At 42.3% G+C, this 19,468-nt stretch overlaps 1 protein-coding gene across 1 annotated transcript in view; it reads left to right on the top strand.

The window, feature by feature from the left end:
• Positions 1-19,209, top strand: part of ajap1 (adherens junctions associated protein 1) — a 103,394-nt gene extending 84,185 nt beyond the window's left edge. The window contains exon 5 of the mRNA XM_060851915.1: positions 19,131-19,209. Coding sequence (XP_060707898.1) covers positions 19,131-19,203 — 73 coding nt within the window. The 3' untranslated portion in view covers positions 19,204-19,209. The remainder of the gene's footprint in view (positions 1-19,130) is intronic.
• The last annotated feature ends 259 nt before the right edge of the window (positions 19,210-19,468 follow it).

The raw sequence follows: 19,468 nt of genomic DNA, 5'->3' as shown, positions 1-19,468 counted from the left end.
TATCACTGGATAAAACAGTAGGCCAGGCAGCATCCAAGGAGCAGGAGAGTCGATGATTTGGGCCCGACCCTTCATCAGGTCATGCCTGAAACATTGACTCTCTTGATCCTTGGATGCTGCCTGACCTGCTGTGCTTTTTCCAGCGGTACCCTTTATCAACTTTGACTCTATAGCATTTGCCATCCTCACTATCTCCTAAACTTCTCTAAGGTCACCTCTCAGCCTCCAACACTCCAGGGAAAACAGCCCCAGACTATTCAGCCTCTCCCTATAGCTCAAGCCCTCTAATCCTGGCAACATCCTTATAAATCTGAGACCCAGATTTGAACACAGTATTCCAAAAGCGGCCTTACCAGTGTCCTGTACAGCCGCAGCATGACCTGTCAATTACCTGTACATGATGATGTTATTCCTGTAAAATACCAAAGAAGCTACTTGGGAAGAATTTCCACTTTCTGAAACCACACTTGTTACCTTTTATTAGGTTCACTTTTTATTCTTAAATTTGCTCATGATGGTTATTTTGCCAGTTGTTGATATAAAAACAAAGGGTTGAGTGACAGAAATCAGACCATTTCCTGGTTTCACCATTCAGAAACCTCTTAATCCCACAATGTTTTCAGTTCAGTGAGATGTAAGCAAGTTTCAGACCACTGCCTCACTAGGGAAACCCGAGGTAGCAACAGAAGCATGCAGGCAGTGAAGTGGATTGCTTAAAAGGCTTGTCTCTGTTCTTGGAGACATTGAATCCATCTTCTACATGGTTATTAGACCCCTTGGTCCTTGACCCCTCGCTTACCTCTTTCCATTCTCCATCCATGTATGCTCATATCTCATGCCCTCTCTCTACTCTGTCAAATCTACTGCACATCCCAATGTCCACCTCCATCTGTCTCCATAGCCCTTCCATCACCTTTATGTCCCTTCCATGCCCTTAATCCAAATATTCACCTTCTAGTACCCAACATGTGCGGACCTGGTGAGTCATTGCTAACTTTGTAAAGTCTTTTAAGTGCTCCTGAAACTGATACACCAAGGAACACAACTTTGAAAAACTCCTTTTTTCACTGTACCCATCTGAGTACATGTGCCAATAAAGCTAATTCAATTCAATTCAATTTTGAAAAATAACTCCTCATCTTAGATCTTCATAAAAAATAATCAATCGACTGCCACCAAACAGCATGATACAAATTTTAATCCCTTTAGCACCCCTTAATCCCAGCCAAAGAAACAAGTAGGCAGTGGAAAAATCATATATAAGAAAGCTAAAATTCCTTTACAATTTCTGCACCCAGTTTCCTCCTGAGCTGAGTTCAACAGTTACTTTTGGAGCTATGCCAAGCATTCATAATGAGGCCTTCTGGTTTGGTTTCTGGTGAGACAGATGCTGAGTGTGTGCATGCATGTATATGTTCTTGTGTGTTCTTGATAGTGGTGTAACAGAAATGTAACTTTGGCTGTCTGACAGGAAAATCCATACCGATAGGATAACATACCTTGAAGATGACCTTATAGAGAGAGTCATGAAGATTCTGCAGCTTCAGTCTGTAACCTTGACAAGACATGTAACAAAGGGTGGCACAGTGGCTCAGTGGTTAGCACTGCTGCCTCACAGCACCAGGGTTCCAGGTTTGATTCATCCTCGGGCGACTGTCTTTGTGGAGTTTGCACATTCTCCGCGTGTTTGCGTGGATTTCCTCCCACAGTCCAAAAATGTGCAGGTTAGGTGAATTGGCCACGGTAAATTGCCCATAGTGTCAGGTGCATTAGTCAGAGGGAAATGGGTCTGGGTGGGTTACTCTTCGGAGGGTTGGTGTGGACTGATTCGGCCGAAGGGCCTGTTTCCACACTGTAGGAAATCTAATCTAAACCTACCCTTCCTGACAGACCAGAAGAAGTAAGGGGTGTGGATTAAATTTCCTTTTCAAAGTGTTTACAGATTTGTCCCCTTTGGGTGAGGAAGGATTTTGTGCCTTTGGGTTGCATGCTATTTATGCCACCCATCTCCCACATCGTTCTACCATTTATATATGAGGCATATTGTAAATATTGACTGTAATATTTAGTCTAGTATCAGAGGGAAACTACTTTTGAAGTAATTGTGCTGAAATGCTTTTGTTATGATGCACAGTAATATCAGACATGTTACCAGCCTTAGGAATAGGATTTATGATTTCAAAGAGAAGGTTTGATTATGAACATTCTTGTACTTGCAATGGTATTTACATTTCATTGTCAGGTGTGTTGAAGTATATTGCTGCACAATATGTTGTGCATATTTTTACATGATTGACTTGTGAATTCCAGATGTGCAAATGCTTTTCTTAAATAAACAGCAAACCATAAGGTTCCAATGAAAGCAAATACTGAACACCTTCAGCATTGTGAATTCTGTCACCATGAGCCCTGTTAATGAGCAGGGTAACCAACAGGTTACACTGGATCCTGATTCCGTGGATTATGTACAGAGTTACCATTAACACATAAAAGAACATCTCTGTCAACCTCATTTGCAAACACTGACTTTGAATGATGTTTTTTTAAAAAAATTGTTTGTGACATATCAGTGTTGCTGATAAAACCTGCATTTATTTCTGCCCGTAATTGGCTTTGGAGAGCGGTGATGAGCTACCTTTTTGATTTGATGCAGTCTCCATAGTGTTGGATTTCCCACAGTGATGTTAAATTTGGATGTTCCAGGATTTTGACTCAGACCAATAGGTGGTCAGTAATATCTTCCCAAGTCAGGACTGTGATGGGAATGGAAATCTAATAATCATAGAAACCCTACAGTACAGAAAGAGACCATTCAGCCCATTGAGTCTGTACTGACCCTCTGAAGAGCATCCTACCCAAACCCAGCCCCTTACTCTACAACCCTGCACTTGCCATGGCTGATCCAACAAGACCGCACATCTTCAGACTTATTGAGTGATAAAGTTTACTTCTTTGGATGCCATTTACAGGACTGTAACCTGATTCTATATCACAGAATCATTATGGTACAACAGGATGCCATTTGGCCCATCATGCTTGCACTGGCTTATGTGTAGGTGCATTTGCACATACAACCACTGTCAAGATCAGTCTCCAGATCCCCAGCATTGAGAAGGCACATTGTGTGTTGTAGTGATCTCATCCTGGCTCCATCATTTTAAATTAACAACTGAAAAGTAGTGGTGGAAAGCTAGGCAAATGATGGTGTTGAAAAAAAAATGAATGATAATTAAAGATGTAATTGCAATTTCCTAATTGTGTGGGCAGCACCCTCTGCAGTGCAAGTTGGTGAGAGCATAAATTAGTGCTTTGCGTCAAGGTTTTTTTTATTCATACAACTAATGCAAATGAATCTTTAGTATACTTCACAGCATCTTCATGCCCTTAGGAACTGACTTCCCCCATCCTGCCATTTACTGAAATGGGAGCGACTGGTTTTGCTTCACCCTCACTGATCTTCCATTCCCAGCCAGAGAGTGACCAGCTTTACTTCCCGGCAGGGAAGATGCTGCACAATGATGACCAAAACTGGTATTGATCTAACACTTTGGGACGATTGGATATGTCTGGCTAAGCCTGACTCTGCAGAAGTTGGCGTTTAGTTATGTCTCCTTTCTTCTTTGAAGTTAATGTGCTTTTTGCTTTCTGATGTCGTTGCAGCCTTTGAAGTGTTGCAGCAATACCATGTTCCCCATGCTTGATCGTTAGTCACTCAGTAACCCACCAACCCCCATCTCCCAAAAGGAATCTCCTGCAGAAGAAGCCTTTTGCTCCTATTGATATTATGTAGATGGCTGTAAGTCCCACCTCACCCTGTTTCTGTCCATTATGGGGTAATCTATCCCTTACATGGTGAGAAAATGCCAAGGTGTTTAACATGTGAGCGTAAGAACAAAGTGAACGTGGAATGGGAGAAGTGATGTAAATCCCCTTGGAAAAGAGAGATCTTAGGAGAGTTTTCATAAGAGGCTGTGAGAGGGTGACATGGTGGCTCAGTGGTTAGCACTGCTGCCTCACAGCGCCAAGGACCCGGGTTTGATTCCATCCTTGGGTGACTGTCTGTGTGGACATTCTCCCTGTGTCTGCGTGCGTTTTCTCTGGGTGCTCTGGTCCAAACATGTTCAGGTTACATGGACTGGCCATGCTAAATCAACAATAGTGCTCAGGGATGTACAGGTTAGATGGATTAATCATGGGAAATACTGGGTTACAGAAATACGGTAGGGGGATGGGTCTGTGTGGGATGCTGTACAGAGGGTCAGTATGGACTCGATGGGCTGAATGACCTGCGTTCTCACTGTAGAGATTCTATGAGAGGAGGCCACGATGAGGGAATTTCATGAGGAAAGACCAAGTGGCTGCAGTTTTTATCATCCAGTAAAAGAAAGAAATATAGACAAACTTGAAATGAGGGAATGGGATACAAGGTGAGATATGAGGCTGAAGGATGTTTTGAAGATAGAGTAATGGGTGGATCACAGAGAAAGTTATAGATGCTGTTTAGGATTCAAACTTTAATGCATTAGGAGGTTATCTAGGCTGTGTCTTTGAGCAAAGGCAATGAACAATGGATGAGTGGGTCTTTTTACAGGGTAAAGTAAATAATGGTGGAGTGATAGCATTCCCACCACTGATGTAGCTAGTAGTGGGTTCAAGCCCCACTCTGAACACACTGTCTCACAGCGGGATTTGATTACAGCCTCGGGCGACTGTATGGAGTTTACACATTCTCCCCGTGTCTGTGTGGGTTTCCTCTGGACGCTCTGGATTCCTCCCACAGTAGGAGAAAGTGAGGACTGCAGATGCTGGAGATCAGAGCTGAAAATGTGTTGCTGAAAAAGCGCAGCAAGTCAGGCAGCATCCAAGGAGCGGGAGAATCAACGTTTCGGGCATAAGCACTTCTTCAGGAAAGAGTTTCTTCATGAGCCTTTCCTGAAGAAGGGCTCATGCCCGAAACGTCGATTCTCCTGCTCTTTGGATGCTGCCTGACCTGCTGCGCTTTTCCAGCAACACAATTTTAGCATTCCTCCCACAGTCCAAAGATGTGCAAGTTAGGTGGTAGAGGCATGGGAAATGTTGAGTTACAGGGATAGGATGCAGGGGTGGGTCTGGGTTCTTCACAGGAGTGGTGTGGATTCGATGGGCCAAATGGCTTGCTTCCACACTGTGGGGATTCTATGACACCTCTCATGAGCCGAGGCAAAATAGGAGATTTTACGCAAATGATGAAAGAAGGGGCTGTAAAATTCCAGAAAATGGGAAGGTTATGGCTATGTGAGTTCATTAAAATGTTAAAAATCGGAACGTCAATCCAAACCTGCTCACTTCTGGTTAAAGCAGGGCTAAGGGGCTGGTGCCCGCTTTGATTCAAGGACTTAGTATTGTAATAAGACTGAGTGCCACTGTTTCAGATTTCTTCTGGCTGTAAGATGGAAGAGAAAAATTAATTTGTTGTGTTGAAGGCACAGTAGCCGACACACAGGTTATTTTCTCGTCCTGGAAAGTGAGTGATGAGACAATGAGTGAAGAGGGTAAGCATGGCTATCCAGGTGAATCATCTATCCACATGACAATTTCAGCAAAGGCTGTCTGTCTTTTGCTGACTGATTGGTGTGATTTTTCAAAGCTTCTCGATGTAATGCCATCCATCTCCGAGCTCCAGCCTCACTACTTCAAAGAGCTTTTCATCATTTTATCATTGGAAGTGAGCAGCCCTGTTGTATCAATTAGACAACCAAAGTACTTTGAAAATATTCAGTGATTTCTTTGACACTGGATTGAAATTTTGTTCTCCCACTGGTGAGCTTATATCAAGCCAGTTTACTTTTCAATTAAAACTAAAGTGAGATTTGAAACCAATCCAATTTCTGGAAGTAGTGCAGAAAGACCTGAAGTTGAGAACAATTTACATTTTCCTTTGACTGGATATGGACATTTCCATTATCCAGCTTTGCCAGTGCATGACGATCACGCAGAGACAGATTGTCTCCAATCGTCTGAACAGCAAACTTCCTATGAGCTCCATGGACCAGAGTTGCAGCTGTCTTCCCCTACCACTGCTTCAGGAGTGTACTCACTGGCAAACTTGCCAGGGGGCAAGGCCAGCTGAGATGCCCATCTCAGGAACCAGTTCACCACCCTGAACTGGATGTTAAATGTAGAGGTGGTCTATTTAATTGGCTATTTCTCAAATCATTCCCTGTGTTGGCTCGCTCATTAAGATCAGGAGCTGGCTGTGGATTGTACAACTGAAAACATCCTGAGGAGAAATAGATTCTCCCTGAGTGTGTTCACTGTATCCATCAAACAGGACACCTTTCCTGCCTGTAATTGAATTACATATCACTAGACTTTATTCATAAATCTAACCAGGTCTTCTCATCAGGGTTTGGTCAACACCTGGACCACGGAGAGGAGGATTTAAGATGTCAAGAATAAGATGGAAGAGGGAGGAGCAGTGTGTAAAAGAAAAGCAAACCTTTCACAGTTGTCATACCATTGGCAAAGGGGCTGATCAGGATGGAGGCAGGACGGATGTTACTCTTCATTGATGACAGTGTTCAACTTTGGAAAGGGTGTTGTTTTATACCATGGAGTCCGGTTCCAGTTTGAATTTCTCCTGAATCTGAGTGCTGGGTTGGGCAGATGCAGTATCGCAATGCCTTCAAGTTGCCAATCTTGTCTGGGTAAAGGCTTGTTAGGTTATGTTGACTTGATGTCACCATCTGCAATCTTTGGTATTGGAATTGAAAAAAAAAGATTGTTATCTCAAAGATTGTAATGGTACATAGATAGCATACACATCAACCCCCAGTGATAAATTTATAGAGTCATACAGCATGGATACAGACCTTTCAGTTCAACCAGTCCACACTGGCCATAATCTCAAACAAAACTCACCCCACTTGCCTATATTTAACCTATATACCTCCAAACCTTTCGTATTCATGAACTTATCTAAATGTCCTTTAAATTTTATAGCATCCACCACTTCCTCTGACAGTTCATCCACACATGAACCACCAAAGAATTGCCCCTCAGGTCCCTTTATAAAATCCTTTCTCCTCACCTCAAAAATATGGCCCCTTATTTTAACTCTCCCATGCAAGAGAAATGGCTTTTGCCATTTACCTTATCTATGCTCCTCATGATTTTATAAACCTCTATAAGGTCACCCCTCAACCTCCTATGCTTTAGTGAAAAAAGTGCCAACCTATTTTTATAACTCAAACCTTCCATTTCCGGCAACAGTCTGGTAAATCTTTTCTGAACCACCCCCCCTCCCCAATTTAATAATATCCTGCCTATAGCAGGCTGACCAGAACTACACACAGCATTCCAAAAGAGGCCTTAATGTCCTGTCCAATCTCAGTATGACTTCCCAACTCCTATACTCAAAGGAGTGAGCAATGAAGGCAAGCGTGCCACTCGCCCTCTTCACCACCTGGTCTATCCATGATGCAAATTTCAAAGGATTATACACATGAACCCCTCAACCTCTCTGTTCTACAATGCTACCCAGGGCCCCACCACTAAGTGTATAAGTCTGTTTGCTTTTAGACGGTCCTGCTATATCAATTATGCAAAGAGTCGCAAGTGTCCATTCTCTGTAGTTGTATTGACATTTATCAGGATACTCCAGTTCAAAGACTATGTGGGCTACACCAAATTGTGTCAATTTCCTGATTACATCTCAGGCAAGATGCATGAATGGATAATGTTTGAACAGGCACTTGTGTCCACTTTGGCATACAGTATATTTCATGTCAACTTCTTCAGTCTTTCTGACCATGTCCATGTGGGTTGTCTTGTCTGACTGGAATCTGCAAGCTGCAACATTGCAGATACCTCTTGTACTTCATTGAGATTAATGCAAGCCATGCACGGAAATGTGGAACCATCTCTGATGTTGGTGCTCGGGTGGCTCCTCCTTACACAGCCTTGATGAAATCACAGTCCATACTTGTGCTTCTATATCTATCAACAAATTCATTGATCTTTGCACATGACAGCTAATAGTACAACCTGAACTCCAGCCTATGGTTCCCCAAGTTGACTCAGACTTTAAATGGATCTTTGAGAAATCAAAAAATTTAGGTAGGATTTTTATGGTCATCATTAAAATTATTGGAAGATTCTATTCTTTTTCAATCCTATTTTTCCCAAAGGGATAAGAAGTTTTACTGTGATGTTTTTTTTTAAAAAAATCTATTGTTTACTTCATTGATCATTTATTCTTTATTTGAAGAATTGAAATTCTGACAGTGTGTGATTGGAGTGAGGGTCCATATTCAGATGCTTCCTTTTCATTCTTACTATGTAGCTGTTTACCAAATCAAAGCTATCCTGGACATCTCGTCAATTACTTTATCTTTAAATTGAACAGTCTCCCTTTTTTCTTGTTAAAAGAGAGCAAGAGAGGGCATATTCTTCAATATAGGTTATAACCTTTAGTCTTCACTGTGAAAGTGTAAACATCAGCTCTGAACTTGACAGATGATGAGTGACTGGAAAGAAAATAAGCTACAATTGCCATTGCGGCTATCACCTCTACAGCCTTTGGTACAAACTTGCTGCAGCTGGCTTTCAATATTTTCTTGCTGCCTTCATGATGTGATTCGCTGTCTGTTAACCCACATGATAGACACCATGGAGATTCGGGTTCTTACTGAAACAGAGTTTTGGAACCTTATTAATGACTAACTATGAAGGTTGATATAACATTTCAGCCTTCCACCTCAAATCTGTTTGCTATGCTCGTTTGTATTGTTATAACATTTAATATACAGCTGATTGGTTAACTGACTGCTTCCTCAATTAACTGGCTGAGTGATGGCTTACTGTAAGACTGTGGTACACAGTGTAAGATGGAGATAGCTTGTATTACAGTGTCATATTGTAATGTCGTCTAGCTGCCTTACAAATATCGTCCCTTTCTGAGATCAGTACAGTAATCCAATGTACAAAGAAAAAAGAACAAAGAAAAATTACAGCCCAGGAACAGGTCCTTCGGCCCTCCAAGCCTGAGCCGATCCAAATGTACTGTCTAAACCTGTCGGTCAATTCCTAAGCATCTGTATCCCTCTGCTCCCCACCTTCTCATGCATTTATCCAGACCATCTGAAATAAATCTACCGTGCCTGTCTCTACCACCTCTGCTAGCAAGGCATTCCAAATGCCCACCACCCTCTGTGTGAAGTACTTGCCATGTGTATCCCCCTTAAACTTGCCACCTCTCACCTCTCTATCTCTATAATGCTCTGAGATATTTTATGATAGCATCCCTGATATTAATCACTCTACCGCTCGACTACGTTCTGGAATTCCTTCCCTACACTCCTCCACCTCCTACCCCTCTCATCCCCTTTAAAATGTTCATCAGTAACTGTTTTTTTAATCAACGTTTTTGCCACCTATCCTAATATGTGGCTCAGTATCAAAGTTTACTTTATAATTCTCCTGAGAAACATCTTGAAATGGTTCATTATGTTATAGGTACTATAAAATACAAGGTGTCGTTGTATTACTTGATCTTATTCATGTAAATTTATTATTCAATTATACAGTTGTATTAACTGATTCAATAATCTTGACAGGAAGGGAAATGTTTCAAGAACTACAGTCAGAATGTGCTTCCTACCTCCTAAATTGTTTGCAAGAAAGGAACTTAAATTTAAAATTAATTTTAGCTCGCTATGGGGACTTGAGAAACATTTTATACCTTAGTTCAAGACCCTGACACTGGGGGTCAAGTGTGATGTCTGACGCCACACTCTGTTTGATGGAGGCACCTAATTGATGGGCTATTGAATAGCCAGAGGATACTACTGTCTTCTGATCAAGAGTGCTCCCAAAACTAGAGGGCTGATCCAACATGAAATAAACTGCAGCCCATTATTGGAGGTAAGGGAGAGACAGCAATCCCACTTTCAAAACCAGAGATTACATTGGCCTCAACTGCTGTGCCACTGTTCTGAAGGAGAAACAGCTGTTGTGACCAACTTGACAGGGGACAGGGCCTTGAAAAGATTTCTGGTGCGCTGGAGTCCAATCTGCCAATGGGAGGTTCCCTCCAGATAGCTACTATGCTCCCAGTACCATGTGGGTGCAGAACAATAGGCCAAAGCTATAGCTGGCCTCAGATAACAGGCCACGAAATATTCTTAATGAACTACCCATAGCTTTGTGGGCTGAAGACCATTCTGCCCCTGAAAGTTCTGACCTCAAACGGAACCTTTCCATCGCCAATTATTAGTTTGCTGAATAACGTACATAATAAGCCTGGCCTACCTTCCTCACACTGCCTCTGTTCACTTCAATGGCCAGAGCTCTGCTGAAGCACTTTAGACCAGAATCCGGGATTGTGGTCATAGCTATGACAGGGAGAAAGCATTACTATTGTTTACATTCTTCAGAATCAATTTGAGTGATTTGCAGAGTCAAATAATTCACAAGCAAGCACTAAATCCCAATCAAACTGCTCCCATGATGGTTTTTAATCGATCAATTTTTGTCCTGAAGATGTTAACTCCCACTGGAATACACATCAATGAGCTTCAGCAAAACTCTGGTATTTCACTCACATGCTCATTCTTCATTTATGCAAACATCAGCAGATGCTTCTACCATAGATGCTGCACAATTCTATTTATAGCCATAATGTCCAGGTGTACACTGTAACTGGGGTCTTTAACAGGAACAGAGCACATTATGATTTTTCACTATTCCAGCTCAGAAGCAGACAAGTCCATTGTAGCACCCATTGAGATCAGACAAATATACTGAACAGACCATATACTGAACATTTGAAGTGATTTACAATGCATGAACCCCCTAAGCTGAGTTGAAGTAGAAGTTAAATTCTTTTATGCAAATACCAGGGCTAGATTTTCTCATGAGAGTTTTCTCTCAGTCAACCATGCATCACAAAAACCTTCCTAGCTTCTGGCTGACTGCATTATTAGGTTAGATTCCCTGTAGTATAGGAACACGTCCTTCGGCCCAACAAGTCCACACTGACTCTCCGAAGAGTAACCCACCCAGACCCATTTACCCCTGACTAATGCACTTAACACTACGGACAATTTAGCATGGCCAATTCACCTAACCTGCACATCTTTGGACTGTGGGAGGAAACCAGAGCACCCAGAGGAAACCCGCGCAGACACAGGGCGAATGTGCAAACTCCACACAGACAGTTACCCGAGGCAGGAGTCAAACCCAGTTCCCTAGCACTGTGAGACAGTAGTGCTGTCCACTGAATGACCATGCCGCCCCTTATATTTTAATGCAGTTAACAAATGTGTTTCAGACACCATTGTACCTTGTTACCTTTAGCCTCCGGGTGAAATAACTCCACAGAGGCCGGTATCCCATCAACAAGTCACCCTTTATTTACATGGAGAGAATCCTTGACATTGATCTAGCTCCCTCCGAGTGAACAGAACCTCTGATGAAGAGACATCTAGACTTGAAATGTTAGCTTGCTCTCTCTCTATGGATGCTGCCTGACCCACTGTGATCTCCAGCATTTGTTGTTTTCAGAACATCTGGCATTCCTGTTTATCTCAGTCAGCCAGGGCTCCCTGATTGGACCAGATTAAGAGCCCCACTCAGGGAACTCATACTCTGAGGTCCATCTGGCTGACCTTGTCACAATCATTATATTGGGTATTGAGTATCTTTTAACAGAATTAGGTACAAACAATTATTGCAAGAAAACTATAGATGGTGAGCAGTTGAATGAAATTTGAGATTGTATTCTGGAACTTGAAACTCCATTGTTCTTCTGGCATATGTCTGCTGTAAAGACAGCCACTGGGGGATGCTGCAGTAGTTAGGGACTTAGAAAGCTATGTGCTCAACCTTTTTCCAGTTAAGTGTGAGTTGCATTGAGTTGAGTGGAGGAGCTTGCAACATCAAAAGGCCCAGTGCATTTTTCTGCTGTATCTTATCAAACCCATCTGATTCATTGCCCACCATGCCCCTATGGCACTGCTGGCATCTGGTTTGCAGCAGACCGTACTGTGTACCATTCCCCAGAACAACTCACCACTCAGCAAATATCATGGAATTCACCAGTATCCCTTGCACCTGTGCCATCTTCAAAAGCCCATTGTGTACCTGGCCAAGGACTGTCAGTCAGGAGTGGCAGACGCTTGATATTGGTGCTCCACTCTGTGGGCACCACTCTGGAGATCCTGCAGGATGAGGTTGTACAAGGGACGGTCTTCCTCTTGCCCCACAATTAGCATTGGAGGGCATGGACCAGACCATGCCAGCCTGGTTAAAGAAACCTCGGCCCAGAGAAATGCCCAGAATAATGTCAATGTCTTTCTCCACACCATCAGCATTAATGCCACCATCTTTTGTTTGCTACCTCACACTCACTCTCTGTGTCTCTGCTATCCCATCTACCTCTCAGCAGGGCTCACACTCTTTCACTATCTCACTATTGCCTGCAACATCCTTCCTCTCAAAGTGACTCCCAGCCCAGCCTCCACCACCACTCACCATGCATGCTCTCTGCTGTCCTATTCACTCGATCAGAATGCCACCTCACTTGTACCAAATGTAATACTTGTGCTCCCCATCTTCATCTCCCATATTCCCTTCTCCCCTCTCATTCCAGGAGGGAAACAGCCCACAATAGGGCAGAAAGAGTCAACGCGGGTGGTGAGCAGCCTCGCATTTGGTTCCTCATCTCTTATGAGGACAGTGTCCTGCCTCTCAGGTCCCAGACTGCTGTTGGAGGCTGCCCTAGACTTACTCTGCCAATGAAGACAATCTCCCTTGACTTGGGTGAGGACTCCTGATGATCATGACAAGCTTCCTGGCTTTGTGGCTGTGTTAACTGGCAGTGTTAACATAAGCCTCATATCTCTGGCTGAGGGGCAAAGTGTGCAAGGCAGGAATGTTGAGAAAGAATGAGGGTGAGCAAAGACTTCAAAGATGCAGCCTGGCCCAATCCATAACCTGGGCGTGTGTGTCCCTGAGCATACACTGTTCTTGCTGCAACATTACAGTGAGAGCTGCTGGTGGAACCTGACGGGCATGAATTTCAGCCCCTCAAAAATAGTATCCATGTATTAGTCCATAAATTTAATCTTAAAACATCATCAAAAAATTTTGATTATTACTCAAGTATATATGGTATTTACCTTCAAAACCTGAAAATATATTTGATTGATGGATTTATTGTTTTATTTTAAAACACATTTGCATTTGTTTGGAACCAATGAATCATCAAATCAAATTTCTGACCCTACGGTCATTTATCTGTGGCATTCTAGACCTAAATACTGAGGGATTAAAAGAACTGGTTAAAAGTTAGCAATGGTCTCTTTAGATAATGTGTCAAATCCAGAGAAAATTACCTTAAACCTTTTTGCTGGATGGTAGTTTTTGAGCTGAGACATTAATTTTCAACACCATCTGTCTCCTCTAAAGAGGTTCCTCTTGGTGCCCTGCAGCCAATGTTGTTCCCTCGACCATCGTCACAAACTAAAACAGATTGTCTCGTTGTCATCCCGTTGTTGTTTGTGTGTAGCTGGTCTGCTGAGTTTCTTGATATTGCAACAATGGCGCACTTACTTGGCTGCAAAGTGCTTTGGGAAATTCTGAGGTCATGAATGGCACTTTGCAAATGCAAGTTACTTTTCTTTAAACATAGCGACCATATACCCCTATCAAATAACCATGTTCAAAGTGAGTATGAGTCAGACACACATTTACAGACCCAGTGTCTGGCCCCTTTTTGAGTATTGGGTGCATTGGGAGTGCTGAATGAATCCTTTTTTTCGGATCTATTAAATGCATTCCAAGATCATGAGCAGACTGGATAGAGTTGACAGGGAGAATCCAATTGCATTCCTACATGAAACAAGAATGAGATGGTATGCAAATGAAGCAAGGCTGATATGAGGAAAAAAGAAACTTTTTGGGATAGTGAGTGGAATTTGGAATGTACTGCCTGGAAGTGTGGTGGAGGCAGGTTCAATGGAGGCATTCAGAAGGACTTTGGATGTTTCTAAGGATAGAAATGATGTTTAAGGTTGTGGGATAAGGCAGGAGATTGGAACTATGAAATAAAACCTGTGCGGGCTGAATGGCCTCCTTCCACCATTCTGTGACTCTGTAAGTAAGATGCAAACTCAAATAGCTATTTAAGGATATATTGACTGAATCTGAGCATCATACACATTCATATTCCATCTTTTCCAATTTTACTTCATTGGCTGGTTACCAGGGCAACAGGGAAAGTCTAACAATGAACAACACATTGTATTAAATTCAGAATTTCGATAAACAGTTGATTTTTCAGTTATTCCTCATCAAGATACTGTAATCTTACTATTGATTCAGGACAGCTTAGAATAGCACAAAGTAGACATAGCTGAGAAAAGCTATATTAATCTCAACTATCACCTAGAAAATAGTGCCAACACTTCTGTTATCCTTAAGGTATTTTTCACGATTTTGACATTAACATGACTCCTCTGGGTGAGGTCTTACTCCTTATGATCCAAATAAATCCAAATCCATCTATAACTGCTTTTTGCCTGTGTTCTGCCAGCAGGTTCTTAATCTAGTTCAACAAATAATACAAACTCCAGGGGCTTTGCTCTTGTAAAGAATCCCTATGTCTGATACATTAACGAAAGCTTTTTGGGGGTCAGCAGTGATTACTTGGCTTCCCTCATCAACCACCTTCTTAACTCCTTCAAAAAATACCATTAGTTTCCTTAAGATATAACCTCCTCTTAAGAAGTCATATTGGCTGTTCCGAATATGCATATCTCTATCCGTTCATTCTGTACTGTAACCCCAAAGAGTTACCGTACAACATATGTGGCACAGTGGTTAGCACTGCTGCCTCACAACGCCAGAGACCTGGGTTCAATTCCTGCCTCAGGCAATTGTCTATGTGGAGTTTGCACGTTCTCCCTGTGTCTGTGTGGGTTTCCTCCCACTGTCCAAAAAAATGTGCAGGCTAGGTGAATTGGCCATGCTAAATTGCCTGTAGTGTTAGGTGAAGGGATAAATGTAGGGGGGTGGGTTGGTCTTCAGAGGGTAGGCGTGGACTTGTTGGGCTGAAGGGCCTGTTTCCACACTGTAAGTAATCTAATCTAATATGTCCATCTTCTTGAGGAGATACCATCCAGGTCAACTTTTCCATCTATTTTCAAGTTGCTATTGTTAGATCTAACAGAATACATTAATCTATTTTGATTTTGTTGTGGTTCTGTTTGCCGAGCTGGGAGTTTTTCTTGCAAACGTTTTGTCCCCTTTCTAGGTGACATCTTCAGTGCTTGGGAGCCTCCTGTGAAGCGCTTCTGTGCTGATTCCTCCGGCATTTATACTGGTTTGAATCTGCCGCTTCCGGTTGTCAGTAGCTGTCCGCTGCAGTGGCCGGTATATAGGGTCTAGGTCGATGTGTCTGTTAATCAAATTCGTGGATGAGTGCCATGCTTCTAGGAATTCCCTGGCTGTTCTCTGTTTGGTCTGTCCTTTAATAGTGGTGTTGTCCCAATCGAATTCATGTTGTTTGTCATCTGAGTGTACGGCTACTAGGGATAGCTGGTTGTGTCGTTTTGTGGCCAGTTGGTGTTCATGGATGCGGGTTGTTAGCTGTCTTCCTGTTTGTCCTATGTAGTGTTTTGTGCAGTCCTTGCATGGGATTTTGTAAACTACGTTGGTTTTGCTCATGCCGGGTATCGGGTCCTTTGTCCTGGTGAGTTGTCTGAGAGTGGCTGTTGGTTTGTGCTGTTATGAGTCCTAGTGGTCGCAGCAGTCTGGCTGTCAATTCAGAAATGCTCCTGACTTATGGTAGTGTGGCCAGTCCTTTGGGTTGTGGCATGTCCTCATTTCATTGTCTTTCCCTGAGGCATCTGTTGATGAAATTGCACGGGTATCCGTTTTTGTTGAATAGAGAACACACACCGGATCATCAACGCCTCAATCACAGGAATCCGATTCACGAGAGAGAAGAAAAGGACAACCAGCTCCCATTCCTGGACGTGATGGTACAAAGAACACAGAACGGAGAATTCACCACGAAGATATACAGAAAAGCTACGCACACAGACCAAGTCCTGAACTATGAAAGCAACCACCCCAACACACACAAATGAAGTTGCATCAGGACAATATTCAAAAGGGCCACAACACACTGCAGTACACCAGAACTACAAAAAGAGGAAGAAGAACACCTATACAAGGTATTCAACAAAAACGGATACCCGCGCAATTTCGTCAACAGATGCCTCAGGGAAAGACAACGAAATGAGGTCATGCCACAACCCAAAGGACTGACCACACTCCCATACATCAGGAGCATTTCTGAACTGACTGCTGCAACCACTAGGACTCATAACAGCACACAAACCAACAGCCACTCTCAGACAACAACTCGCCAGGACAAAGGACCCGATACCCGGCATGAGCAAAACCAACGTAGTTAACAAAATCCCATGCAAGGACTGCACAAAACACTACACAGGACAAACAGGAAGACAGCTAACAACCCGCATCCATGAACACCAACTGGCCACGAAACAACACGATCAGCTATCCCTAGTAGCCGTACACTCAGATGACAAACAACATGAATTCGATTGGGACAACACCACTATTATAGGACAGGCCAAACAGAGAACAGCCAGGGAATTCCTAGAAGCATGGCACTCATCCATGAATTTGATTAACAGACACATCGACCTAGACCCTATATACCGGCCACTGCAGCGGACAGCTACTGACAACCAGAAGCGGCAGATTCAAACCAGTATAAATGCCGGAGAAATCAGCACAGAAGCGCTTCACAGGAGGCTCCCAAGCACTGAAGATGTCACCTAGAAAGGGGATGAAACATTTGCAAGAAAAACTTCCAGCTCAGCGAACAGAACCACAACAACGAGCACCCGAGCTATAAATCTTCTCACATATTTTGATTTTCCTAATTTTATTGAAATGGTTCAACAGGAATAGTAGAGCATTATTTTTGAGTGTGTATTAAAGCAAATGTTAATTGAACATTTCATTCATATAAACTGATGCCTTTCTAAGTTGGCTGTAGCATTTTTTAACAGTCTGATGCAGTATTTGAGAGAGTTCACGTAACTTATCAAACTACTTCCATAGTCAATTATAGTCTCCTTACCCATTGGCCTGTCAGCTGATCTTGGATTCTTCAACAGACCCTTTTACTCAACTGTGTTTCATCAAGTACTAGATGTAATTAACATACAAAAATGTTTCTGTTTACATCTTTCGTTTTCTTTGTACATGGCTTGTTTCCCACCCAGACTTTTTCTTGTCATACTTCCTCGTTTTAACTTTGGATACACTGTGTATATTTGTTTCTCACCTTTTTATATATCTTGTTGTGAAAGACTTTCCATTTATATTCTACATCATTCTCACAAGCACTAATAGGGTAGTCAGTTTCCCCTAGAGGATGCAACACATTTGTCAAATGGAACTAGCATTCCAGGGAAAACTTCAAGATATGTCGAGAATATATTATTTACCTGGGGGTATAAAAATAATCCCTTCATATTTTAAGAAAATGTGACATGTTGTATCTTCTCATTTTCTGAGTTTGGATCTTTTTTTTATTATGTGTTTGCCTGTTGCATTCCTTTGAGTCCGAGAAGATAATGGCCACATTACTGACCGAAACAATTGAAGAAATTCCTTTCTGGTGTTTATTCTGAGAATGTCTGAGCCATTCAAATCAGAAAGCTCTCAGTTTTATTCAGCATTGATTAGGTTGTCTCAGTTTAGGGTATTTAGATGCTATAGATGGCCCCTCCCATTGCCCTGGGATCCTGCTCCTTGTCATCACTGTCCAGTTGTCATCATTAGATAGTTGAGGGATTCAATCTTTAATGCATAAAAGTACTGGTACTGTTTGGTCAGAATTGGGATTCATTGCAAAATAATCTTCAGTCGCTCCCATCGCCAAAAAGATAAGCATTGCTTGGGACAAGGTACAACGTTGGGGGGTAATCAGAGTTTAGGAGTCAATGCCTTCAGGAGAGGAGAGTGAAGGGGTGAACATTGGTGAAAGACAAAGTTTGGAACCAAATAAGTGTAATTAGAGGCCAATCAAATTAATTTAGTAAGCAACAATCAAATATGTCTTCTTGGGTCATTCCCAGAAATGCTCAGTATTTGAGAAGTGACCTTGACATTCCTGTCAGGTTATAGTTCAGAATTTTAGTCACTAGTATCCCAAATGAAGGTTTATTCCAAATGTTCACTTCTTTTCATGATCAGTTCACTATTATGAGAATTACTTAGTTATCATTACTTGTGGGAAGTTTATAATTTTACACAACCTTAAAGGAAGATAAGGTGAGAGAGTGAAGGCTAAAGGCAGTCAATGCTGTTATATAGGGGTCAGGACACTTGCCTGCTTGGCCTCTCAGTTAGAGAATAACCAATGTTGCAAGCTGTGGTGGAGTGAAATCAAGCCACTCGTGTGTAACTATTTTAAGTCAGGCAGGCTTGAGTCAGTCAGCAGAAGTAGAGACCCTGTCTCCTGGGTGGGGGAATGGTGCGTCTTATTGAGATGAACACAAACAATGATTTGAATGGGAAAGATGGAATATATGCATCATTTTAAATTAAAAGCAGAACAATGTAACAATCATTGGATGTAGGAATGTTGCCTTCAATCCAAAAGCATTCATAAAGTGTTATAAGGCATGATTATTTTTTAATGTATGACTCAACATTTTAGGAATAACAGGCCCAGTTTAGTTGAGGATTTGATGTTTTATATGTGTTGTTATTAAGGGTGTCTGCCTGCTAATTTTTAATAAATTCCACAAACTTTGATTTCTTAAAAAAAAGAAATTAAAAACGTTTTGGTGAAATTTTCAACAAAACTGAAGATGTTAATCGGCCCAGTTTTGGGGATCTTGGTCAAACCGACACCTGGCTTAAAATATCAGAAGAGTCTTTTTTTCATTAAAGGTTAGAGGTCGATGCTCTAATAACTTGGCAAAGTGCCACTTCACAAAGACTTTTTTTTTCAAGCTTAGCTTGTAGCAAGCCTACTAGGCCTGCTTGATGTGTATTACTTGCCAGCACGTGCAAGCCCATTTCTCTGCTCACTGCAGAACACCCCCACCTGAACGGCAGCTAATCCCAGTGCCCTTCGTTTCGGAGAAATGGTTTGAAATCTCCTGCTGACTGGCCGAAGGCTCTTACTCCTGGGGCGGGCAGACATCACCTTTCTAACTCTTGGTAAGTATGACTCTCCAGTTCAGACCATCTGCTCCTTTCACATTAATTGTTAATGTTGTCTGAGGAGGGAAGGCCAGATATTAGAGAAAAATACATCCAGTGTAGCCTTTGTTGGGATCAATTCCATCCTAATGGTATTGTTGGCATTTCTGTGGTGTTGTTGAACATCACTCAATTTGTGTGGAAAGAGACTGCACTGCGTCCTGCAGTG

Source organism: Hemiscyllium ocellatum, chromosome 37, assembly GCF_020745735.1.
Source record: "Hemiscyllium ocellatum isolate sHemOce1 chromosome 37, sHemOce1.pat.X.cur, whole genome shotgun sequence".
Classification (NCBI taxonomy): Eukaryota; Metazoa; Chordata; class Chondrichthyes; order Orectolobiformes; family Hemiscylliidae; genus Hemiscyllium; species Hemiscyllium ocellatum.
Note: the sequence above shows the minus strand (reverse complement) of the source record. Positions and strands in the feature narration are given on the sequence as shown.